Raw genomic sequence first — 27583 nt, 5'->3', positions numbered from 1 at the left:
CAGTGAGCTTCCATGGCCAGGTGGGGACTAGAACCCGGATCTCCCAACTCCCAGTCCAGCACTCTAGCCACTACACCACACTGGCTCTCACATTTACAGATCATCTTGATGATCTATAAATACATTTTATATTACTAAAAAGTAAAAACCTCAATATAGGTGCCTTTTTTCAAGTTAGTGAAAGAAAGGCACAGCTTCTCTTTATTGAAAATGTAATAAGCATATTACGTTTCAAGTTTAGAAGGGAAAGCCATCTTCAGTATTTTCTTTCTTCTCAGTTTGAGAATCCTGTATATTCCTGAATACAGTAACACACCAACCACAAAATGACTTAAAATGAACAAGCTATCATTTCTAAAGTATTGTGGAAAATCTCAATTTAAAAGACATTCTGGCAATGGTTTAACTGAGTAGGTCCAGCTTTAGTGTTCGGTGGTTCATGTTGCTAGAAGGAAAACCATGGTGGTTTCACTCTGAAATGGAAAATATCTGGATATAAATCCAAAGGATACCAATTGGAAAAAAAGTGTGCCTTAAGTTTACTTTTCATTGATTTTGGCAGAGGGAGGAGGGGTCCAAAGAATCTATGTGGTTTGCATAGTGGTGTACCCTCCAGTGTCAGCCCCAGTGATTAATCATGGAGAAAATGTTAATCTGCAGCCAAGGCTTTCATTGATCTATTGACTGAGGCTTGCGGTCCTCTGCAAAATACAGTAGATTCTGACCTGAAGAATACGTTTAAAGGTATATGTTATACAAATAGTGTACTGTTTTTGATGCAGAGATACACAGCCTCTTGATTGTAGGAGATCCGTATCAACAGAGGTGAGAAACTTCTTGTGTTACAAAACTGCACATCGAAGTTGAAGCGTAGATATTGGCCTCATTGAGATGTGCATGAGCTTTGGGCCTGTGAACTCTCCTCTCCTCTCCTCTCCTCTCCTCTCCTCTCCTCTCCTCTCCTCTCCTCTCCTCTCCTGTAGTGTAACTGTGAGGAGGGGACTGCAGGCTTTTTTTGTATGCATTTTTGCAAGTCATTTTTCCAATGAATAAATCATTTTTGTGCACATTTCCCCAAAGGTATACATTTTTGTATGCACTGTTTCAACTGCATTTTTGGATGTATGCGTTTTGTGTGCGTACTTTTTCAAGTATATGCGTTGCTTGTACACGTTGTTGTTGCAAACTGCTTTGCAAACTTTGGAAAAGTATTAATTTTAATGTCTAACTGTGTTCTGGGTTGTGTTTAGGTTTTGAAACTATAATCTGGCAAATTTGTGTTGAAATGAGAACTGAAGAAATTTGTCACCCATCCCTATCCTTCACGCAATGTTCTTTGGGTTTTCAATTGTTTTAGTTAAATATTTCACATGATCCTATCTGAATAGGCAAAGGAGAGTTCTTAAGGAGCTTCCAAATTGTTTGTTTCATGAACATAATCATAAGCAGCAACAAACAGATTTGAATATTAATGTTTTCCCCATCATAATCTAGATTGAGATTTTTTTCCCTTACAAATACTTTTATATCCTTTAATTTTGTGGAACAGTTGTTCAGTTCTGTTATCAAAGAATAAAATAAGCTAGAATGATAATGAACTATGTTTTTAGGGTCTCAGGAAAACCATGTTACAGATTTCTAGCCTCAGTTTATAGGACATACCATTTGGGCTTTCCCTGGTGTAATTTTGTTTAGGATTTGTGTCTGGTTATTCATATTTAAATATATTCCTAGAACGTATGCTTTGGGAATGAACCAGTTGCCTTTTGCGTCCTCCCAAAGAATGTACTTGTGGGACAGCTGTGTGTGCCTTATAAGCACATGTAAGGAACCAACTGGAACAGAATCTTATGTTTCAGCTGCTGTTACTGTTAATGGTTTTATGGATGCTGGATTACAGTTTTGGGTTTGGACAGGAGAGGGTTAATATGGCTAAGAAGGACTGCTCAAAGTTGGCCAAACCTGCTTGCCAGCAATGCCTATGCCTTGCTTTTGTTAGAGAGATTGCTGGCTAAATAGCTAGTGTATGCTCTCTGGATAGCCAGGTAATAGCAGAAACTGCCCCAGGAATGTAAAACCAATCAGAGTGGGGTTGTGGAGATGTGGGGCAGAGTAGTTGGCATATCTTTCCCTCTACCGGCTAAGGATGATGTAATCTAGATTTCTGTGTAAAAAGAAATGGAAGCTTCAGTTGGAGAGGGGGACTACAAGAGAGAGAAAGGGAGGCTAGCAGGGAGAGAGCAAGTTTTGAGCACTGTAAGCTAACAGTATCTGCAGATACAGGGATGACTCTTTGATGCAGCAGCAATGGAATTTGCAGCTTGTAGGAGCTAAGCTGTATTTCCAACTATTCTTAATGTGTGTATTGGAAATAAACTGAAATATTGCAAAATCACCTTAAGTCTCCAGGGAAATCTCCTTCTAAAGGAGACCAAACCTGAATAAGTGTTGTGCCCTTGGAAGTTCCATGCTGCTTGGGAAAGTGGGGTATGCGTGACAATATGAATAATTTTTGCAAGGCTTACGTTCTTGAAAAGTGTCGTGTAGTGTGATGGGAGCAATCCTATGGCCGCTAGTGAGTGGCTAGATGGCCATAGGATATGTGGTTTTCTGGGAACTGACCTTGGAGCCCGCACTCCAAGGTTGGTTCCCAGAGAACCAACCTTCCCCCACTTCCACACTGCCTCACAGGCAGCGCGGAACAGCCTCATGCTTCCTGCTCAGAAGAGGACTACGGAGCGGCCAAAACGGGGCATTCCAGGGGGCGTTCAGGGGCAGAGAAGGCGAAAATGTCGGTACGACACATTCTATGTGTCATCCGGCAGCCTCCTCCCCCGCTCCGCCTTCCTGTGGCTAGACAGTCACAATTGGCTGTCTAGCCGCAAATTCTGGACAGGAGAAGCGTGGAGGGATCAATCCCCTCCGTTCTTCTCCTTCCCTGCATTGGATAGGCAGTCACCTCCAAGTTCGGAGGCGGCCACCTATTCCCATAGGATTGCGCTGTAAGTATTTTAACACTATTTTCACATGCAGTACAATTATTTTAAGTTGGCCATATGCATACTGCTGTGTTTCGAACTGCAAAGTGACATGGATGCTGCTTAGTTGTTTTTTGAAAAAATGTTTTCAAGTGATAATTTTATGTTGCGAAAGAAGACTTGGATTTCCACAGACTGGGAGGGCTATGATTGCATCTCCTGTGTTTGCTTCTTTTTCTTTTTAAGAATTTTCATGACATTGGACACAGTATGTTTCTGCTTTTGGTATTATCATGTGTTCATTTTTAGAATGCTGTTTCTCTCTAAAGGTCCCAGGGCATAGTCTGAAAGCACATGAGGCAGCCACCTTGCTGAAGCTAAGCAGGTTTGGGTCTGGTCAGTGCTTGGAGGGGAGACCCCCTGGGAACCACATGTACTGTAGCCACCTTGAGTTCCATGATGGAAGAAAGGTGGGATATAAATGTAATTAATAAATCAAGCAAGCAAGCAAACAAGCAAGCAAGCTGCCTCATTAGTACAGTTTGGTTGGTACTGTGAATGGAAACCGATAGCTAATAAGAGGCAGGACGGAAGGATGCAATGAGTAGTATTATCTTTGCCTGTATTTTATTAGCTTGATTGACAGGTCTTCAGATTTTTGCATGTAATGATTTTGAGGGTACATGTTCATTTCTGTGTCTTTGCACGTGTTCATTATGGCTGCACACAAAATGTAGCCAACATATGGAACGTATTCAGTTCACTTTTCTTTAGGAAGCAGTAATGCATTCAGCAAACTGCAGGGGTGGTATTAGTACTTGGACTTCACATTGTCACTATTTTTATTAATGCTCTATGTGTGTGTGTGTGTGTGTGTGTGTGTGTATATATACACATACATACATACATACACAGATTTCCAAAAGAGAAAAGTTGTACGAGCTCACATTATGCAGCTTATTTGTCATTCCAAAAGGTTACAAGCAAAACCCCATTTATCTTCCTTCTTGAAAATAAATAATAGTAGTAAGAGTCATTACTGCAGCAAAGATTCACTATGTACACAATATCCCAGACAGCTCTGTTATAAAAAACCCAGCTTATTATCAAGGGTGACCCGTAATTTAAGAACAACACTGCCTTGTGGGACTTGATAGTACTCTGTGATGTATTCTACAGTTCGTATCTCTTACGTGTTGAAATGTTTATGTGGGAAAACTGATTGGGAACTTTTAGCATGGGATCCAGGATTTTGCAGGGGCATTTTCCACTTCAGTAAAATACTCCACGTATATGTTAAAAACTATATAAGTTAGAGAACTTACATAGTTACATAAAAACAACCGTCTTTGGTGATAGATTTATATGGTTGGGTATCCATTTTCAGCTTAGCGCTACTGGTGAGACCAAAAACCTCCCTGACAGAAGCTTAAACAAATGAATTTGTGCTCAGTTTATTGTAAAACTCTGTTCTGATGTGCCAAAATATATCTGATAATTTATGAGAACTGAGACGCATATGCTGTATCTGTGGAATTTGTGTCAAATGCAGCACAAAGAAGTATCCCTTCCTTGTTTCATAGGCTTGCCTTCAGTCAAGCTGAACACACATAACCTCACTGTTGTTGAAGGAAGAAGCGTCACGTTGTACTGCGATGCTACAGGAGCTCCCCCACCAAGTATAGCTTGGGTTTTCAGTAATATTGTTTCAAAACATGAGGTAAGAATTTTATGTTACAGTATGTGGATCTGCCAAGGTAGTACACAATTTTTGAAGTAGTATATAGTTAATTTTCTGATTGCTTTCATTTCTGCTAAAACCTACTTATAACCCAGTGTAGAATAATACAGTATAATTTGTGAAGTGCTGACTGAGCCATGAATAAATAGATTTGTGAGTTGGGTGTGTGCAGGACCAGAATGGGCACATACATAAAGGAGGGTCCTCCTTGAGGTTCACATAGAGCTGACCTTTCCCACTTACTAGGCCCAAGTCCCACATTCTGCCTGATGTAAAAATGCCAGTTGTGACACAGTGCAAACCACACAGGATGTTACCAAGAATGGGTGTGTAGAAGGCAAACCATTTGGGGCTCTAAGAGCCAGTCAGGAGTTCCAGAAAACATACCTTTCCAGTCCTGGCAGCCTGTGACTGCCTAACATCCATAGCAAAACCAGCACAATCTGCAGCCTGAATTAGGGACCAGTGGAAGATATAGCTGAATATCGGCTGGGCTTATGATCCTCTTCCCCTTATGAATTCTTAACTGGATTAAGAGATCATTCCGGTCTTTCTATCATGTGCTGCCACTAGGCTGACATCATGGTATGAGGCCAGCCAGGATTAAACCTCAGGGCAGACAAATGGTGGGCTATGTAACATGTAGGCTTTCTTTCTCTTCTGCGCTGGTTATCCACAAAGGCTCCCTCTCCCTCCATGCCAGGCACAAACATGTCTGTGACTATTGGCAGGAGCTGTTAATTCTTAGATAACTAGCTCTTTTCTTCATGATCTGATCATTCTCTACGTTTATATAAAAATGCAAACGTATTTATAATGGCAGTTTATTGAAAGAAACATAAATAAGGATATTAGCAAAATTTGGTGGTTGTCATTTAATTTCTTAGATTAAGAGGCCATCAGATGGAATTGACTTCATGGCTTCTGTTCAGTAAACTAGTTACTGTTTTCATCTCAGAAAATTATTAGATAATTTTCTGTGTTTTACCAGGATGCAGATACAATGGACCAGCTGAATATAAGATCTCCAGCTAAAATCTTCATGCATTGAGGTTGACTGTTAATCACAACAATTGCTAATAACAAAATACCTATAATTCAATTAGAAAGCATTTGAGCTTTTGCTCACCTGAACCTTGAAAATATGATAGGATTCTATGAAATATTGCTATGATTCTTCAAGTGAGAGATGGGTTTCTATATATATTTAAAAGCTCAGGCATCTATTAGGGGAAGCGTGCCTTGATCTATCTCCCACTCCTGTTTATATACTGATTGATATACCAGATATGCATATTGATTTGGACAGGAGGATATCGAGTATCATAATGCCTTTGGTAATATATAGTGTTTGAATGGCATTTTTGTAGCCTTCGTATCCATTTATGTCTATGTGGGTGTATTTTCGATCAGTTTCTGTGGCTAGAATATAGTTCCACAGTCATAGTAAGTACAGTGGAAGGGCTACCCTTCTAAAAATACAGCATTGGATGTGACTAGGGCTTTTTGATATGATTCTTGGAGCTTCTTTAATGTATTACATGTGCATGCTCTACTTATAAAGCTGTAGCTACAAAATGATTTCCATCTTGTATTTGGATAGCAAACCGGTCAGAGCATTGTCTTCCTGTATAATATTTAAGGTTATTATTAGCATACTTTGGTTTTCTTAGTCATTACTTTACAAAAAAAATTAATTTTAAAAACATGTTTAAAACAGTATAGTTTAGTGATATGGTACATTAACTTTGAGATACTTCATCACTGCCCTAGAAATGACTTCCAGAATATTTTTAATGTATACCCAACCCCCCAAATCACGTTCTTGTATTTTTAAAAATATTATTTATTTTGAAATATCAGCTTGTCTTAACAGCCGAGCCTCTATTTGTCTTTACTACCAATTCTTCCCCCATCTTTTTGGCATGTGCAGAGGGCTTCTGGAAGAGCCCAGGGTTGTGTTGTGGTATGAAGAAGAAAAAAAAATATCAGAATCTGTCTGCTGTGGGTTTTTTTACCTTCTCCAAATTGCTACAGGAGTGAAATGACTTCACCTCTTTCCCAAGCCTTCTGGCAAGCACACAAGGAGAGAAGTGGAGTCTTTTCTACCATGTGGATGAGGTTTTTAAAAGTGGAATAACGGTTGTTTCTTTTCTTTTGCAAAAAATGTCAGTGTGAGACAAATCCTCTCCTCTTCCAAACCCTCACTGAATGCTACAGGGCTTAAGGGAGAGGAAAAGTTTTCTGACTTGCAGGAATGTTTAGAGAAAGATGGAGGAGAATAACTTTGGAGAAGGAGAAATACCTGCTGCTTCAAAGCTGCTTACAAAACATTTGTCCTGCTGTTTCTGTCCTTCTCCAAAAGGGCCTCCACCTCTCCCTCAAGTCCTGTAGAAAGCACGGAGGTCTGGAGGGAAAGACAGGGTGCTGTTTCACTTTCATGGATGGTTGGATATGGAGAAATGGGTGTTATTTCTGTTCTTATCTAAATGGCTGTATTAGTGAGAGCCTGGCATAGGCTGCCATGAATCTTCATTTCCAGAGGGCAAGGGACACTTGCCCCTGGCAGATAGATGTGGAACACTGTTGATACCTGCCTGAGATAGTTAGGAAAATCAGCTCAAACTCTGGATAGATTTGTGATAGAAGGATTTCAAGAGTGGGTAGAGAAAAGAGCAGTTACTCAGTAGACAAATTCAGGAAGTCAGCTCAGTGCTAAGTGACTAATCAGCAAACGTATAAAGCTAAGAGCATTGGTCCTGATCTAGCTGTAGTTGTGGCCCCACTTGCTAGCTTCAGAGATAGGTGCACATCCATATTAATATCAAAAGAGGCATCCAGCCAGTTCATTTGTGCTCAGACAAGCATCCCGGTGCAGATAGGAATACGCATCAGCACCGCGCATGGAAATCTGTTGCTGGGTTAGTATATATGATAAAGAGTATAAGAGGTAGGAACAAAAGTTAGAGCTTATCTAGACATACTGTCCCAAAGCTTTCAGATACGTCTTTTCCCTAAACAGTGTAGCAACTTACTGTACAAAATTTGAAGTAGGCTGAACGTATAAGGCTCCCTGCTCTAGCTTCTTCTTTCTCCTCCCCCACCACACATTTCAGAAGACATCTGTCCTGTCCTGTTCTGTGCTCCCACTCCAGGCAGCTTCTGGATTTCCTAACTCCATTCTTTAAACAGCAGTCAGCTCTGGACTCCACCGTCTTTTAATTTTGTAGCCCCCAAATTACCTAAGTGTGTGTGGATGGAAAGATGATGATGATAATAATAATAAGAAAGGTGTAGCATGACATTCTGGTTATAAGGTGACAACCCTAACTATAGCTGTCCATGATAATAGGATGGCCAACAATGGAGGGAAAGGGGGTGGCAGTGTATGCCTCTAAAGGGGGAAAGGGAGCATGGGAAGAAATCCTAGGAAAGAATGGATGTTTTTGGTTTTTATTGCTTTAAATATTGCTGGCAGAATCAGGACACAGAAGTCTGTATTATCCAACAGTTTGAGAGGTCTGATGTGGGCGATGTAAGCAACATCGGGTTTTGCAAGGTGAAAGCACTGCCTTTTCCTTGAGCAGACAGCTTTTCATCTACATATTTTAACAATCTATGGGGCAAATGTTATACCATTTTGGGATGTATTACAGATTTGCTTAAGCAACGAAGAGTGAAAGAGGGATGGGCCCAAAACTGGATTAAATGGAATCAACCAACACTGGAAGTATAATGTTACAAGAATAATTATAAGTATAAAAGAGAAGTGCAAGCCATCATCTCTTGGTCCCACTGAGCTTTTATCATCCTGTTCTATAGTGAACAAAGATGTACCAGAAGTCCAGAATGTCGATGAAATGATGGAGGCAGAATGACTCTGTGGACAGTGTAGAGACCCTGATTGTCTTCAGTAAAAGAAGGGTCATGGTCGGTCTGCTGATAGGTCTCCACCTCCTTCTGTGTCTCCCACACAGCAAGTCTATCCAGTGAAGAATGGAATGCATAGCCAGAAACCAAACTGTAGCCCTACAAACTGATGAACATTTTATTAGAATTTAATAAAATGTTTTGTAAATGTCTTTAAATTTAAATAAGCTTCTTAGCATTAGCAATATGTAGATGTCCATGGTAGGGGACTCAATAGAACCACCCCTAATCTATTTAAATTTTTGTTTTTTTCTTCTAGAGTGATACAAATAAGAGCCCAGCTTCTCTAACCATAAGGAATGTTTCATCAAATGACAGTGGTGTGCAGATTTCTTGTGTAGCAGAAAACAGCGTGGGCGAAGACCAAGCTTCTGTTGACCTCACGGTGTTCTGTATGTAAATAAATTTATGTAAAGTTTTGGTTGCTGATAATCATAGTCAAATGAAATCAACATAGAACTACAATTTTAGATTTTCTGCTGAGACTTCTTCAAAAAGATACATAATCTGTAAAAAAACAAAAGATAGCTGTGCTGTCCCTGAGAAACCCCACCCCCACCCCCCAGTCCACAATTGGGAAGACCTTTATTAGGACCAAGCAGATTTCCACTAAACTGTGCAAGCTTTTGATTTCTCCTAGGCAAGAGAATCAAATCAAGTCCAGTTTCTAATTCAATGGGCAGCTCTAATACTGCTGCGATGCTCCTGCCATTGTGCCAATGGGACCCTGTACTTGAGCATCAGGAAGTAGTGCTTCCAACAGTAATCCCAGAAATGCACATGTCCAGATCAGGACAGGTCAGTGGAGCTCCCTTTTGCAAGCTGTGCTGAAATGACCATTTCACTTGTTTCTGATTATTGCAGGATCCCTTAGCTTCCTGTTGTGCTAGCGGTGGGTCCTGCTAGTGAGCCGGCAGCAATGAATAGTGCCCAGTTTGTTTATTAAAAGAACCAAGCAGGGAGAAGTTGAGAAATAAGCAGTTGCTTTTAAAATAAAATGAAACATCAAACTAGCTCACTAAACCTTATTTATCCAGATCCTAAGAGTAACTCTCTAAATCAGCTTCTGGAGAACTCAAAAGCTTACATACATTTGTGGCATTTTGGCTGGTCCTAATAAAGATATTGTCCAACTATTGTTTTTGATCATATATAAAATGCATATTTGCAAGGCGTGAATTAGCATTGAGGAGAAATTCATTTTTTTCAGATTGCCATTAAATATATATAGCCATAATTATTATGCTTCCTCTGAACGCTTCCCTGTGTTTATTGTGTACGTGAAGCCACTGAGCAAGAGATTTGGAGTTGGTGCTGTCAGTAACTAGATGACCTAAGCTGCATCTTTTTGATCTGGCCCAATTCCATAGTTTACAGTGGGGAATTGATTGATGGTACAGAATTGCTCTTCTCTTAGCCATAAAGCAAACTAAGAGCATGACCATAGACAATATGAAATCATGCATTTCTTTCTATATTCCATTTCTGAAATGAGGCATGAATCAAGGTTTTAAGAGAACTATGCTGCATTGATGGTAGAAGTTTAGCTTTGCCTGGCTTTGTCAACTTCTGGTCTAAACACTACTTAGAAAATTGGCTGAAGTAACGTTCATGATGGAGTAGATACAGAAAAGGAACTGTAGTTCAATGTGAGATGTATTACAAGTTTATATACAATAAACATGGTGTAGGAAGCGCTGAGTGATAGAAGGATATAAACAAGTCAGTGCTCTCCCACCGCAAAAAAAGTGAAGAAGGAAAGCATAATACCATAAACAACCCTTTATTATAATGTACCCTAGAGCAGGGATAGGGAACCTGTGCACCCATCTCCTGTTCTAGAGAATTCCTTTATTAATAGATATGTGAAAAATAAAACAATTCATTTGTTGCATTTATATTCTGCCTTTCAACCAGTTCCTTAGATTTAATTATTTAAAACAAGCTGATGAATTTGCACAGAGGAGAAGACATGGGATACTAATGTTGCTTTTACTGTTCTTAATGTAGTTCCACCAAATATCACATTTCTTGAAATGCCATATCCGGACCACCACTGGTGTATTCCATTCAGCGTGAGAGGGAATCCTCAACCGATCCTGACATGGCTGCATGATGGGGTTAAGCTGAATGAGTCAGACTATATCTGGACAAAAATACATGTTATCAATCAGACTGAATACCATGGCTGCCTTCAGCTGGACAACCCTACTCATGTGAACAACGGCAATTATACCTTGGTGGCACAGAATCAATATGGAAAAGATGAAGCCAACGTTTCTGCTTATTTTATGCAAGATCCTGGAGGTAGTAAGTAATAATACTTACTATATTACTATAATAGAGACACATTAAGTAGAGCTATTTTTTTTCTCAGTTTGTTTAATGATGCTACTGAAAGTTAAAATGAGCTGTTTTTTCTTCTTTTAACCATTCAGTGGCAAAAAATCCATTTACTGTTAATGCATAAGGTCATATAGTTTAAATGATGAAAAGCAAAGAACTGCAAATTTGAGGAAATAATCCACTTTAGTGGACATCATAGTAGCCTTAACTTTGTGCAGTGACTTAAAGTATATATCTCTGGTCAGTCTTGTTAAACCAGTAAAGTAACATTCTCAAATGACTAAAATCATAATACAATGTACCCCTTTCCTATTCTTCACATTGCAGTGCAAAGTTAAAGGTGCAATATTGTCCACAGAGGGCAGTAATTACTTCATTGATTTGCTTGCTTAACTTTTTACTTCAACCTTCTTTAACTTATAGTGACTTTATTTTTTATTTTTTTTTAACTTTCAGCTATCCTATTTTCAGGTGCATTTGCAGCTTATTAGAACACAGTACATTACATTTATTTGTGATTTTAATTAAATCAAGCCACATTATTTGGTGATGCCAGTTATATCCAGTGTGGAGTAGTGGTTAGCATTGGCCTGAGATTTGAGAAACCCAGGTTCTAGTCCCCACTCGGCCATGAAGCTCACTTTGGGCCAGTCACAGACTCTCAGCCTAACCTACCTCACAGGGTTGTTGTGGGGATAACATGGAGAGGAGGCTCTTGTAAGCTGCCTTGGTTCCTTGCAAGAGGAAAAAGGGCTGGATAGAAATGTAGTAGTGGTAGTAGTAATCATCACCTCTTCTTTTATTATTACGTTGACAGTGTTTTAATTCAAGTCATAACAAAACTGTAAGTTGTAAGAAACTCTGGAGGTGTTGTTCTCTTTTTGCAATGAACAGGCAGCATAAGCACAACCATACTAGTAGTAGAATGACATAATATAAGAACATAAGAAGAGCCAGGCCAGATCAGACCAAGGGTCTATCTAGTCCAGCATTTTGTTCACACAGTGGCCAGATACTTGTGACACCCATTGGGGCATGCTAAAGATCTTAATATGTCAATAACCAGCACCACCCAACTCTCCATGGTAGGTTAAATTTTTCTTTCATATATATTATCTTCCAAATAGTGCCATAATAGCCTGTGAAAAGAAGGAAAATAACAACCAACTTCTTATGCTTGAGAAATGGACCTTAATGGGTACTTACAATGCCAGAAGGAGAAACCTGGCAAATTAATTGGTTAGAGCTTCCCCAGAAAAGACAAAGTGACCCTGTGGGACAGTACACAAAGGGAAGGAGGATTATATGGGTTGGATGAGGATAAAAATAAAGGCTTGCCAAAAGTCATGGTCTGTTTGTCTTGGAGCCCAGTAAGTAGAGAGGTGCTACAGATTGTAGAAAACAACCTGTAAGATAGCATGCCAAATGATACGTTTGTACCTCTAGGCTAGTAAAGAGAAGTCTAAGCGAAACAATAGCTATTGTTTATTATTTGTTTTACTGTGCAGCTTATTATCACATACAATTGGTGTTAATGAAACCTAAGTATAAGTGGGCTTAAAGTGTTGCTGCCTAAGGGGCAGGAAACTACAGGATTCAGAGTTTGCTACTCAGGTTGTGCAAGGGCCCACTCCCTGTTTCTTTACTTATTCTTCTCAAGCACCCCGAAAAGGCTCCACGTTTGGGGCTTGCACAGTTGAGATTATCTGGAGAATGAAGGCCCAAGAGAATGCTGGCATCTTGGGTAAAATACTTGATACCCTGGAAACTTGCTTGTGCAGGTCTCCAGTGTGCTGCAATTCAGCTAGATTTGGTCTGCCTAAGGTTCATGTGACAAAACCTGAAATTTCCTTAGTGAAAATTATTTTCTTATTATTTGTCATTATCAACAAGTAGTAAGAAATCAGCATTAGAATTAAACTAGGTTTGTTGAAGAACCTCTTCCAAAACAGTTTCTATTTTGGAATACTGTTGCATGTCATACAGACTATTCATCTTACACTTTCCTTCTACTTTCCTCCATCATGAAAATAAACACAAATGTAAAAGATAAGATCTGCTCTGGTTACTTTATGGTTTTGTTTCTATTTAAGATAAATACAGATCAGTCTTGGAACATTAACATGACTTTGATGGCTATTGTTACTCTGCAATGTCATTGCAAATTGCACGTACCACATAATGAAGCATAAAGATTAGACCCACACCCAGCTATTATATTCATTTCCATGCCTACGTGCTAGCATTAAATGTCACATTGGATGTTTAATGAAGAGGGATATCCTCCTTGAGATTTGAATTGATGCTGTGATACTACATCACTGTCAAATACTTCCAGGATAGAAACAAAGATGAACAACGATGCAATCCTATACATGTGTACTCAGAAGTTAGTCTCATTGAGTTCAGTGCGATTTACTCCAGGTAAGTGTGTGTAGGATTACACACCTAGGATTACAGCCTAGGAGGCTGTAAGATTAATGTATCTGTTTGTTCTTAAATACAATAAACATCTTCATAATATGACATCCCATAGATCAATGATGCAAGACTTCTCCTTAAACGTGGTAAAAGTCATAACAGTGCACTGGGGTTCTGTAATATGTCATTGGCAAATAGTCATTCTGATGTCAGGTACTTTGGGAGGAATTTAACATACACTTACAAGGATATCTATATATCGTAACTAGTAACAATGTTCTGTCCCTTCAACACACTCTAGTTTTATTTAAGAAAGGTGGTTAGGACTATGTGGATATAGGAGCAGACCCGTAAGGCAGATAAGAGTGGCCTTGTTTGTCAGTAGCTCCCATTCAGTTCATGGGACAAAGTCAACAAGTTACAATCAGCAACGTTATTGGAAGCCTGGGTATGTAGCTTGCTGGGTAGCAAGCTGTGCAACCAGATCCTAACTGGAGGAGTACAAAGAAAAAAGGGGGTTTGTCCCATCCTCCTACACTGGCTGCAGTCGGACATGATGGCAATCCAGGCTTTTAAAAAAAAACTTGGTTGTCCAGAACGAGCGGGGGCAAGCAAGCGTGCTGCCTCTCAGTAGCCCAATTGCTCCTGCTGCACTTAAGCAACCCAGGGATGCTCTGTTGAATTCACTTCTGGGTTGTTTATCATGATGTGCAAACTCAGAACTCTTGAGTTGTTGGGGGAGAGACAACCTAGAGCTGTAACCCAGGGTTTAACCATACAGTGTGTGTCCAAAAGCTATAAAAAGTGATCTTCTGCCTGGGCACAAAAAATTGACGTCATGTTTCGCTTCAGTTCTTACTGGGGACAGACAGACAGCAGAATTTTTGCCATGATGATTATTTAAATGGCTTATGTCTAGTTCCCAAATTCCTGAAAAAGTAAGGGAGACCAGGAGAGCAATTCACTTCCAATGTCAGAGGAGCTGAATGAATTTTGGAACTAATGAAAGAAATCCAGTAGTTTGTTTGAGTTCTGGAGGAGATAATTTCTCTATTTTATTTTTTGATAAAGCTTTGTGTTGGCGAATAAAATAATTTTAGAGATGACTACAATAAACTATAAAACCAGTACAAATTACAGAAGATAAGAGAAATAGAAGTCTGTTTATAAAAAACAGATTGAAGAAACCGAATTGTTTAAAAAAAAACTGAATAAAAAGAAGAGGGCCCCTCAAAGGAAGCACAGTATCTGAGCTCCCCTGGCATCCTCTGGGGCACCCCAGGATACTTAAAATATGTGCCTTAGTTGCAGTTTCCATCTTAGACTGAAATGAAAAGACATAGGTCCCAATAATGTTCTCATGGGAATGACATGGCCAGAGGTCTAAAGGCATAGAATGTTCCACTTATCCCAGAGATCTCAACCCAAGGTATTGGGATTAACTAGCTGAATAGCAAGGCAAGTTGGACTAATCATATATGGAGGGTGGGGCACACAAACTGGCTTTACTTCCCTGTCCAGTGTCATAGCCTCTCATCCCAGCCTCTGGGCAATTTATCAGCCATTCCTTGTTATCTCTTTTGCGTGTGATTTGAAGTTTTAAAATCCCAAGCAAGTCAAAGCTTACATGCCTATGCTCCTTCCCAAGGAAGATGAGACACCTTCCAACATACAGGTAGGCACCACAAGCAAGCTCACAGAGGTCTTCCTCACAGATACAGTGCATCTTGGGCTGTTGCTTTCTGAAAATGCTTGCAGGGCCACTCCCCTTCTCAAGCCCAAGACCGAGTGGTATAGGTCTTACAGGTAGGCACCATAGTGTCTCATAAGTAAGCTCACAGAGGTCTTCCTCCACAGAGCAATACCTGGAATGCTGGTTCCCAACCCCAGATGAGACAGATCTTACAGGTAGGCAACCCAGAGTCTGCCAAGCAAGCTCATGGGAGACTTCCTCACAAGCACCTGATAATAAATATATTGGCGTTCTCTCCATCCCATAAGGCTGGACATTTTGCTAGTAACTAGTAGAGTGATTAGTATGCTATTAAAATGGCATGCTGCATATGCGTCAGCTGAGAAAAATACAAAAACACTGGGTTGTATCCGGACTTAGTCATGACTAACTTGTGTCTCATTGATTTCAATGGGTCTAAGTTTGACTAAGTCTGGATACAGACCATTTAACCCTTTTGTTTTTTCTCAACACAATATATGGAAACAGGGCTCTGTCTCTTCAAGGTTTAGTAATTTTATCAAGTTGCAGTAAGAGAAAAACATTCTCATTGCTTTACAAAACAATAGGTAGTACACTGTCTTTGTCTGGATTCAGACTTTGGCTTTGTGTGCCAAAGCTCTCTTTTGTCATCTTTAGAAATTCAGCTTCTCGGTCAACTTTGAAAAAGCACGCGTGCACACACACACACACACACACACACACCATAAATGTACAAATACAATAATGAATGGAGTGGAGCTGTTCACACTGTTATGTTTCAGCCTAATAATTGGGGGGGGGGAGTTTCTTGCAGAAAAATGCAGGTTTTTACACTTAACTCCTTGGTATAAACCTGTTTATTCAAGTTATAATCTGAATTCTGAGTTTATAAGTATTTCTGATTGAATTAATGTATTCCCAGGCTGAAATCGAATTGTGTCCATCTATCGATGGAACAGCATCCATCAGTGGAGTGGATTCTCCCTCCCTCTTCACCCCTGCCCCCCAAATATTCTCTGGAGGGTAGGGGGAACCCTCTGGAGCAGATTTGGGGGAGGGTGCAAGAGGGAGGAAAGGAAAGTCCTGTTGAGCAAGTGGAAGTCTGTTCATGCAATGTTGGATGTTACCCCCAAGGTACAGGATAAATGTTATTGCAGTAATTTCCAACACATAATGCGAAAGAAGTGAATTCAACTGTTGTGGGATAGGGTGCATGTGGAGCAAATAAGGGTATTTTTTACTTCTCTGGAAACAGTTAGGAAACTAATTAAATGTAATGTTTATACAATTCAGGACTGAATTTGATGAACTCACTTGTTTAAAGACTAGTCTGTTAATTGTACCTCCATGCTATATTTGCAACTTAATAACTATATCTTTTTCTTTTTGTTCTTTAGGTAGTCCGTTCTATGATCATCCCGGTTATAGTGGTATATTTTTATTTTCTATTTTAAATGTGTATAGAACCTGAAATGACTAATTCATTAAATGACTGAAACAAGTGGAAGATGGACTTTTATTCTCAGTTATGCTTAATTTGCACGCTGTTTTAACATCTCTACTGATGTTCATTATTGGCACGATCCAGCCAGTATTAAGCATTTTTAACCAGCATTGATTTCAGTGGAAGAGATTTCAGCATACACTTAACCCTCCCATTGAAACTGATGGAACTGTTGTGCTTATTTTTCTAATACAGCACAATATTGTGCATTTAGGAATATAGTCACTTAAAATTTGTTCCCCCAACACACAGCCTTGACCATCCTGTGGGCACAGCAAATACAGCATTATGCAAGTGCTGTTTAACCCTTTCATAATCTCCAATGGCTGGGTTTGCACAACATGCCACCACCCCTTTGGGAGTTGTGTGTTCAAAATGGCATGCAGCACTCACCTTGGCTCATTAAATAACCCATGGTGAGCCTGGCGTGTTGTGCAAACCGGGTCAATAAGTGATTCACAAAAGCCAGATCTCCATTGATGGTAGGATGCTGCTATGCTATGCTCTGGTGTTGCTCAGGAGGATCATTAGATGATATGTGTGGGGGTTTCAGGAGAATTTAATGGTATTCCTTTGATTTCTGACTAGGAAATCATAAATTCATAATTATACAAGAGTTGTAAAAGATACCTGTTTTCAGATTTTCGGTGCTGATGGGGACAGTTCATAAAAAGAGTAGTTTTATTTCATTATCTTAGGAAACAATCTTAAAAGCTAGTTTTGTTACATTTTTCAGATTTTAATACCTCTCTATCCCATCCCAAGTCTGTTAGAGTATATATATATTGGATAAAGAGAATATAGCATAGCTTTCTTTGCTGTAACTTGGTTCACAACACGGTATAGAAACAAAGTGAGCCAAGGTATAGCGAGGTTTCTAGTAAATGGAACTTATTTTGTCACTTTTACTATTGCTGTCAATAACTTATACATTATTCTGTTACACACAGCACTTTTTGAATGGCAAAGTGCTTTGCACTCTTCAGTTTTTCTTTTCAACAGTCTTAAGTGGTGGGTTTACCTGTATTCCTGTATAGATGCAGAAAATTAAGGCTGCAATCCTACATACATTTACTTGGGAGTAAGTCACAACAGGACCTCCTCCTCCCCCTCCTCCCAGTTTATGAGTAGGCCTATAGCTGAAGCACTCAGAGAGACACACATAATAAAATGAAATACAATAAAACTAGTGATAAACACATAACAAAAAGAACTTAAAAGGAGCACCAACAATAATTTAAATAATTTTTAAAGGAAGCGGCTAAAACATGGAAAAAGATAATTTTGTATATTAAAGGAAGTTTCCTTATTTGACAGTGTTTTTGTTGGGGGTGTGATAAATGTACTATTTTGGTTCTTTGTAATACTGTTTTCTTTTCTTTTCTTTTTTATATCTTTATACAATTATTAATGAAAATATTTTTAAGGGAGCAATCCTATAGCTGCTAGACAGTGGCTAGACGGCCATAGGATATGCTGTTTTCCAGGAACCAACCTCGGAGCTTGCGTTCTGAGGTCGGTTCCCAGAAAACCAACCTCCCCCCAATTCCGCGCTGCCTCAGACGCAGCACGGAACAGCCCCGTCCTCTGCGCACACAAGAGAAGCATGGAGAGGCCGGAAAGGGCCATGGCTGGGGGCGTTCTGGGGCAGGGAGAGTGTAGCTGCCTGTACGACACATCCTATGTGTCGTACAGCAGCCTCCCTCCCCGCTCCGTGCTCCCGTGGCTAGACAGCCGCAATCTAGCTGTCTAGCCGGAAAAGCAGGGCAGGAGGAGCGTGGAGGGAACGATCCCCTCTGTGCTTCTCCTGCCCTGCTTTGGATAGGCGGTCGCCTCCGAGTTCGGAGGTGGCTTCCTATCTAGGATTGTGCCCTAAAACATTATTTTGACCCTATATAATTACCAATCAACTCATAAAAAGCTTTTCTTAAATTGAGCTGTGTTCTTTGAAGATTGCGCTCTACTCACAGTAGACTGCTTAAAACCCATGTTTAAGCAGCCTAATTGTGTGTGGAATTGCAGCTATTTACAGATTCATGTTCTTCAGGAAGAGGCTACCCTATTGTAATTATACCAAAATTTTTACATTACTGTATTTTTAGATTACTAGATTTTTAAGTAATAGTATCAATGCCTTTTGTCTATGAAAGTCCACCTTAAACATGTTTCCATACTCCCTGTATATCTTCAAGAGTGGAAAACTTGGTTTAATACTGCTTGAATATATCGTTTTTTGAAGAAAATTACCTAAATGTGAATAAGCCACACCATTAACTGGAATACAGTTGGATTATCAAATTACCTGTAAGAGCAATGAAAATATATAAAACAAGTGGAACCTGCAACAAAATGTTGTAGTGTGGAGTGCTTCCTGTTCAGGATTTCATCCCTGCCATTCCATCTACCCCAGTTTTCCATTCATCTCCCCACAACAGTCAGTCAGTATTCTGTGGCCACTGAGCATGCTCAGTCCTTGAATGCTTTGGGGGTTCTCTCTGTCACCTCTTGTGAATGGGTGGGGCTGTTTTGGCTACATAATCAACAGCACTTACAGTCTGAACATTGGAGATAGAGGGAATGATAGTTTTCTTTCCTGCTTTCTAAGAAGGAAGAAGCAGTTTTTTTAGTTATTCCTAATACTAAATAAAATCAGATTCAGGAAGGGCCTTTTGGATCATCCAAGAAGTTATTTTAATCATGGTTAACTTGGGTAAAAGCCAGGGCAGGGAAACATTGCATGTAATAGGGGAAGAGCAGGGCAGGAGGAAGCATGCAATCCCACAGCCCATGCCTTCTCAGAGGTGGGGCATGGGATTCTCAGGTAGCATTACACCAACCTTCATTCTCTTACAATCATCTTCACAGTAGAGCTTCAGATACTCTTTTCCCACAGTGTTGGGTGACTTTTGCAGTCATTGCACAATGGGATCAAGGTGTAACTAAGTTGTGTGGAAGGGTCCAATGCACTTCATAGGCACCAGACCACACAAGCCCAGGGAAAAAAGAGTTTTCTGAAAGTGTAGTGACTGCAGAGTCCATAATGTGTTGGAGGCCATAAAACAGCTGGAGTTTCGCTGGAATCTTACAGAAAAAAGTGCCATTGAAATGTAAAATAAAATGCCCATATAAATCATATTGTTGAAATGACTGAATGTAGACTATTTTGATTTTTCACTTATTTTAACCTTTCGGGTTTTAAATTGTGTTCTTAACTGCTCAGAGAATGTCACTTCTTGGGCAGCATACAAACACTGTTAATAATGTACCTTTTTCAAAAAATTATTTTTCATGACCTTATGCTTCAAGTTACTTAGTATTATATTACTGTAGTGTCACGGCATCTGCCATATGAAGATAAAGGCCGCTTTCCGTTGTAATGCTAATCCATGCTTTAGTGTTGTGTGGGTGAACTGCTGTGAGCTGAGCAAAGACTTGGGCTCATGCACTCTGCTTCCCCTCCCTGTTGCGCTGCAGGCAGGAGGACTTAACCAGGATTCAGTTTCACGTCCTGCAATTCCTGGCTTGTCATTATGTATAAACTCTAGTTAAAATGCCAGTGAAATAATCCAGGGTTTGTTTTAAACCACAGTTCCTGGTTTGTACATAACCACAAGCCAGAGAAACTGAATTCTGGTTAATTCCCCTTCCTGGCCACATGGGAGGAGAGGGAAGCGAAGAGCGTACAAGCCCAAAGCTTTGTTTGGACTTGGTCAAGCTCATCCATGTAATGCTAAATCCTGGCTTAACATTACGTGCAAATTGGGTCAAAGAGTCAATCCCTCCCACTCCTCCTTTCCTCTTTTCTGTCTTTTTTCTGGATTGTCAAAGTTAATGGTAAAATAAAACTATCAAGTAAAGAAAGCAGCCTGCTTAAGTGCTATTAGCTCGTATATAACTGTGGTAGGGAGCACCACAGAATCGGTCTCTTTCACTGAGGTCTAAGTGTTTTTATACACTTTGCGGAAACAGTGAGATTCCTTAAAATGAATAAACTCCTAATCTTGGTGTTTAGCATATGGTTAATTAGCTAGGTAGGCGGGAACACAAAGGGCAGTATCCAGTGCTGCCACAGTGCTAGTGCTAATGACATTGTGCTGATGTAAACCAACTGTAGCACAATGTCATTCGTACTTTCTAGGCAAAAGGAAAGCAGTGGTTTGCTGCCAAAATTCAGTGGCAAATCACAGCTTTATCCGTTTTCCTAGAAAGCGCTCATGATGTTGCGCTAGGGTTGGTTTATGCTAGTGCAGTGTCGTTAGGGCTAGCACTGTGACAGGATTGGATACTGCCCAAAGTGGCTCAGTTCTTTCAATTCTATAGCACTTGAACAAACTGAATTTCTACCGTTAAGTTTTTGTTAGGGGAGTGGGGGTTGCCTGCTCTGTTTCCAGGCTTAGAGCTGATTATACCATTTTTTTCCAAAACAAAGCATGAAAGTTAACTCTACAAAGCATATTTAAAAAAAATGAACTCCAGTTTTGTAACTTGAAACACAGTAAACAGAAAGCATCTTGTATGGAACCACCTGGTAAAATGTGAAAGTAAATATTCCCCCATAAATGTTTTTATGTTTACATTGAACATTCTGGTTGATTCTTATTTATTTCTAGTGTTCAGAATTAGCTCTAAAGCCATATAATCAGATATTTCTATTGCCCTCTCATATTTACGTTCACATGTACCAATGAAAGTAGAACAAATCCTGGCCTTTGTTCAAGTGGCAATTTGAATGTTTCTGACTTCATCAGTATTGCCATAAATGATGCCAATGAAACTTTATTTACACCTTGCTTTTTGTATTACATTATATTCAAGAGTCAAGAAAATTGGCTTACAAAATGAGTAGGCCTCTCATGATATACCTTTTACAAAGTTCTTTAAACAAACATAGTTTATTTCTATTTTAAAATGCAAAGAGGACATTCAACATTAGGTTAAGGTCCTGCCTCCAGGGATGGGAGAGCAGCTTCTGACCAATCCCCATCTGACTTCCTGACTGTGACAGGCAGATACGGCTTTCAGGAGCTCAATTTTTTTTTTTTAAAGGCCAACAAGAGCAAAGGCTAGAATCCAGCCCTTCCATCTCTCCCAGTTCATCACTTCCTTCACATCCTTGTTGGTAAGAATGTTCTGAGGATGCCTTCACTCTTTCCCCTTCCTCCACACTGAGGCAGGAGCTAGGAGACAACATCTTCAGCCTGCTAAACAACATGATGTCTGATTTAACATGACACTGTTAAATGGCTGCCACATCTCAAGAGCCATGGTTAAAGCCTGGAGCTGCTATGCCTCACCATACTACTGCTGCTCTGGGCAAGCACAGCACCAATTCTAGGCATCATTTCTCCTGTTCCTATGCTTTCAGCAAAGAGGTCAATCAGCTGCCAAGACTGGGATTAGCAATTGCTCTGGGCTCAGTAGCATCCACATAAGGGGAAAAGGTTTTGTTCTTCCCAATATGTGAGAGCTACAGCCTGTTCACTGAACAGATTGCTGGAGAAGAGTGAGCTCTTTCTGCCACTTGCCCATGTGAGGTCCTTCAGCAATTTCCCTCCAGGGAAATTTCTAGAGGTTCATCCCAAGGTATCTGGAAGTCATCTCTCAGGGTACTTTTTCTCTTGGAAAGGAATGGGGCTGCCATCTTCCAGCACCCCAGGAGAGCTCCTCAAGCCTGGCCCATAAGAAAAAGAGGGTTTGGTCTCTTTCTGATGTCTTAGGCAGAGATTTTCTAAAGTCAGTTGCAAGGTCCAGCTCTGTTTTTCACATAACCTCCCAGAATCCAACAAGAAGGAGGAAGGAATGGTCAGAGTAGAAGAGTGATTGGTCCTCCACAACAAACTTGGGACAGGCTCTGCACACACCCCACAACTTGCCAGGTAAAGCTAGCATCCTCATGTAATGGGGAGGAGGGCTGAAAATCCTCCAGCTTCCACATATGAAACCTCCAGGCTGACTTGGCATTTTCCTTGGCTCCCACTGTGGGCCCTTTTGTTCCATCCCCAGCATCCATTGACTCCATGATAAAGAAGGAACGGGGTGAACCTTCCACCTCAAAATCCACACCATATGTAAAGAAATTCTAAACCCTGTTGGAAGATTCCCAAGGTAGATGCTTCAGGAGCACCCCTGGTTTCAAAGGCTGTTCTATGGATTCAGCTGAAATGCCAATGGACCAGAAAGGCTGCGAGACAGAGATCTTGCTTCAGAGGAGATTCAAGCTTCTGCATCGGCACTCCAAGTTCCTTCTACATCTTCAGTCAGCACTCTTTTCATGTGGGGAAATGAATTGGTGATATTCCCAAAGTAGTTTTTTTTTAACCACTGCCTTTTGGGCGGATGTGTTCGCTGGCTTCTGGTGAAGTGGCCAGATTGATTCCTACCCATTGTCTGAGGCAGCCTTTGGCTGTAGAGTTCTTCATTTAATCCTCAAACCTTACATTTTGGTGATGACCAGAGTATTTGAATATGGAGTGTGGGTTCTCAGTCTTCCTAGGACGTACTGCTTTTCCACATTCCAGTACTGAATATCTTCCAGCCTCTGAGGGAAGAAACAGGTGTTCCCTAACAAAGGCTTGATGCTATTTTTGTGAGTAAAAGGACATTGTGTGCACCCAGTGCAATGCTTTGAGCCCTGATCTTGACTATTTTTCCCCAGTCCTGTTTTTCTTCTCATATATATCAGAATGCTGCTTTTCTATCCATCCATCCGTTCTCTCTTCCCAGCCCCCCTGCAGTTGCACAGGATAATTATCCTAGTTATGTTATGTGTGGCAGTTTTAGCCGCTTTCACTTGGAGGTATTTTTGTGTATAGATATTTTCTCTTTGCTATACTGCTTAGCTATTCTGGGAACTGGTATTCCCACCTTCAAAGAAGAAGCTTTTAGCCCTGCCTGCCCAGTCCCTGAAGGTAGAATGTAACCCCAGTGTTGAATGTACTCCTTTCTAGATTATGAACAAAAGTTTACTGGGTAAGGATTTCCTTTTCCTGTTGTGGGATTTTGATAGTGAAACGGGATTTTATGCCGAGCATAAAATAAAGTATAATTAGTCATAAATAAACGCAGCTTTGGTGTGATTTGAAATAATGAGCTTTTGGAAGTAACTTTTGAAAATAGCTTCCCCTGACAGAAAAACAAGTATTACTGTTTGTCATGGGAACAGAGTAGGCAAATATATTTTGGTGTGGACTCATTTTAAACTTAGCTTTAATGTTTGATCAGTTAATAGCAGCGCTCAGTAAAGAGCTTTCCAATAATTACTTGTCTGTTCTTTTGTCCTTCCAAATTCCCATTTTAGTACAATTTTAACTATTAAATTTAACCTTTCCCCCTTCTGTGACGCATGTGAGCTGGAAGATAATTTTCTTGGCACTTTGAAATATACTGAGTGATGCAAAGTATTTAAAACCATTTTGAGTTTTTATGTACTAGCATATTTTGTTATGTTTCAGTTTAAAACCCCATCTAAAAGGAATTTGCTAGATTCACATTTTAAAAATGATTCCCAAGTCTGAGCTTTTAAAAATCTTGGTATTTCACTGGGAAATATGTCCCTTAGTTCAAATTTAAGGATAGATTTTTCAATGATAAGTCAGAAGCATCAGAAAAAGTTATGTAACTTCAGTTGCCTAAAATGAGCCTTCAATGTTTCCACACATTCTCCTTAGCTGACCCTTGTGGCTAGAACGCCCTCCCAGAATACATATGAGGTGTCATCTCTCCTTCTCCCTCTACGTACCAACCAAAGTCAATCTCATCCAGAAGACTTGTTTTTAATCCCCAGTTAATCTCCATCTCCAATTGCTTGGGTTGCAATCCTAAACACACTTACTAGAGAACAAATCCAATTGAACACAGGGGGACCTAGTTCTGTGTAAATGTGCTTAGGATTCCACTGTAAGTACATGAAACTGCATTTGCTCATATTACCTCACAGTTACCCTTCTCTCTCCCTTTCCTTGCTTTCCTTTCCTTGAAATGTGAATTGTAAGCTGCTAAGGGCAGGGACTTATCTTTTTTGCTTATGTTATTATATAAAATGCCAAATACACTGGTGGTGGTATACAAAAAATAGTAAAAGCTTCTGTTTCATGCCTTTTACTATTATAGTATGTATTAAATGTCTTCCTGGGTTTTAATGTAACTGAGAAACAGGTTATTGAATCAAGAAAAGTAGATACAACTTTTCAAACAACAGAGAACTATGATTCTATGAACTTGTTGAAAAAATCGGGAGCAAATAGTTCCTGAGTTTCTGGCAAACAAATTATAGAGAAGCTGACCACTATATTCTAAAATTATTCCAAATTTTAATTTCCTGTGTTCAGTGTTTTTAGTAGTGACTCAGGGAAGTAAATAAATAATATATTTTTTCTCTTAGAGGATTATGGAACGCCTACGAATGATTTTGAAGATACTACAAACAATAGTAATACAGTTACTACTACGGGTGTTTCAGAAAACAATGAAGATAGCATCACTGTAAGTATATACATAGTTTCCTGGTTTATAATCTCAGCAGATTTTCTGCCTACATATCTGATAGGTTTGTAGTATTTTAGCTTGTAAAAAGACACCCCCTTCACCATACTGCAGAGGTTTCAGCCAGCATGTGAAACAATTGCGTTTTTAAAGAGTTAGTGAATTTTAGGCAGAACACAATTTCTATACTTGGATTCATACATTTACTATTTTGCTGACAATACTAATTTGTGTCTTCTAAGTTGCATGGATGCAACTCCAATTTACAGCCTGAAATATTTTGGTTTCTTTTCCTTGGCATGGAAAATACAGCACAACTTTAGCCGAGTGGTTCTAGTGAGCACCCAAATAACTGAAATAACTTGATGGCCAATAAAGTGGACACTATATGCATAGGGTTACACCAGAAGTGGTCCTTAGATCTTTTGCTGGTTGAGGTTTCCTTAGCACAAAGGCCTACCAGCCACATTTTGGGAATGGCAGCTCTTCTGCCAGAGAGGCAACATTTTTATCTTGTTAAGGAGAAATATGTTAAATTCTCTGGGCAGTACCAATGCTGCCCACACTCTGGCAGGACCCACTGCTAGCGCAATGAGAAGCTAGTAGATCCTGTAGCTATCAGAAACAACTGAAATGATCATTTCTAGAACGGGGCAGATCAACAGAGCTTGCAGAAGGGAGGTCAGCGGAGCTTCGATCAGAACTGCCAGTTCCTGTTGTGCATGCGGTGCGTCCTGGTAGTGCAACAGGAATGGCGGGAGATCACTTATTCCGTACCGCCCTCTGCTCTCACTAGTACTCTGTGACTATTAGTAAGAGCGGTCATGGTGAACTGTGCCCATTGGCATTATGTGCAAGAGGATCAAGCTGTAAATTTCAAAAATGTGTCAGGTTTGATTATTCTCATAATGTTAATGTTCAAAGACTGCTCATGCTGCAGTATTGGATTTAATGTACCTTGTTTTCCTCTTAGGTGTATGTTGTAGTGGGGATTGCAGCATTAGTGTGCACTGGCTTAGTTATTATGCTCATTATTCTCAAGTTTGGAAGACACTCCAAATTTGGAATGAAAGGTAAGAAGGGCTGCTTTTATTTCCTTCCTTCTGTGAGTTGTACTGCTGATCATTGATTTTTTAAATATTTATACACTTACAAGCATATATATATATATATATATATATGTGTGTGTTCCTTTCTACCAAATACATGTGCTTCCTAAATCAGAGCATGGTAGACTCATTGAAACAAATGTGAATAACACACATAAAATAGTGTGAACTCAATAGTTTCATCTGTTATGAATACATTCTAACATAAAGAAAGGACCATTGGGCCTCATGCTTTCTAATGAAATGTAGTTTAAACTCTCACAATATTTAACTGTCTATACTGCATGAAGTTATGTAATAATATGGAGAGGTTTTATCACAATAATCCAAGATATAATCCAGGTTATTGAAGTATTTTGTGCTAGTGCCCTGTGGTAAATCTTCAGATTTGGAACTATTGCTTCTCCCCATCTGCTATGTGTGTGCCTATTTCTTGGTCATTCTGGAGTGTAATCAAGACATTCTGAGCTTTTATGTAAGTTTAAGGTGAACTTTAAAAAAAAAAAAAAACTTTTGGCTTGAACTTTGGGGCTGGGGGCAGGGTTCTCTAACCCCCCTCCAGCTTACCTTTTTCACCACCATCTGTTTGGAGGTCCTGGTGGTAGCAGCACTCCCGGGACTTCTGCTGGCTGGCCACCATTTTTTAAAATACCACAAGTCTCTGTAGTGTGGGCAGAAAGCATTGTCCTCACTGTAAATGTCTTCAGAATGACGCTGTGTGATGATGTACACACTTTATATTTTCCCCATATAAGAGAATAACTGCCATTTCTTCCTATGGGAAGAGTAAAATGCTTCACTTGGGAACACCGCTGCAGCAGGGACTAGTAAGGGGGATGCATTGTGTCTTTATGTGCAGAGCCCACAAATGTGACTCTGCGAGGTCCTTCTTTCTGCCAACCCCTCATCATAATGAGTGGCATTTTGCTTGTCTTTATATAAAAAAGACATTATATTATATTGTAGACCACAGGGAAGAGCTAAACTTGGTTCACAAGGTTGCATGGGGACAAAACTAGCTCACACCCCTGACAGTAGCTGGAACCAGCTGGAAACATACACTGTTGTTACCACCAACCATTAATTTAAAATGGCAGCAGCAAGAACAGGAGCAGCAACTCTTCCTCTCTAGGGGGCGTCAGTGAAAAGTCAACTCATGGATCAGAGATAATGTTCCTCCCACCCCTGTTTAGGTAACAGAGAGGAGATGTTGAGGAGCTGTATACATCACCTATGACCTGACAGTCCCAGACATAAGTCATATATCTTAAAATTTCTCCAGGGGCCTGGAAAGACATAGTAAAAGTATCTCCATGATGTTTAGAGTTAACAAAACATAATAACTGTATGACTGGGAAA

At 39.9% G+C, this 27583-nt stretch overlaps 1 protein-coding gene across 1 annotated transcript in view; it reads left to right on the top strand.

Annotated features, from left to right (window-relative positions):
- Nucleotides 1-27583, top strand: part of NTRK2 (neurotrophic receptor tyrosine kinase 2) — a 252017-nt gene that overhangs the window by 81706 nt on the left and 142728 nt on the right. The window contains exons 7-13 of the mRNA XM_084834187.1: nucleotides 4562-4698; nucleotides 8909-9041; nucleotides 10660-10956; nucleotides 15274-15324; nucleotides 16528-16560; nucleotides 25015-25115; nucleotides 26089-26188. Of these exons, the coding sequence (XP_084690313.1) occupies nucleotides 4562-4698; nucleotides 8909-9041; nucleotides 10660-10956; nucleotides 15274-15324; nucleotides 16528-16560; nucleotides 25015-25115; nucleotides 26089-26188 (852 nt within the window). The remainder of the gene's footprint in view (nucleotides 1-4561; nucleotides 4699-8908; nucleotides 9042-10659; nucleotides 10957-15273; nucleotides 15325-16527; nucleotides 16561-25014; nucleotides 25116-26088; nucleotides 26189-27583) is intronic.

The sequence above is a fragment of the Heloderma suspectum genome, chromosome 2 (assembly GCF_057233095.1).
Source record: "Heloderma suspectum isolate Gila_16-S chromosome 2, 16-S_ref, whole genome shotgun sequence".
Classification (NCBI taxonomy): Eukaryota; Metazoa; Chordata; class Lepidosauria; order Squamata; family Helodermatidae; genus Heloderma; species Heloderma suspectum.
The sequence above is the reverse complement of the archived record's forward strand: the minus strand, read 5'-3'. Positions and strand labels throughout refer to the sequence as shown.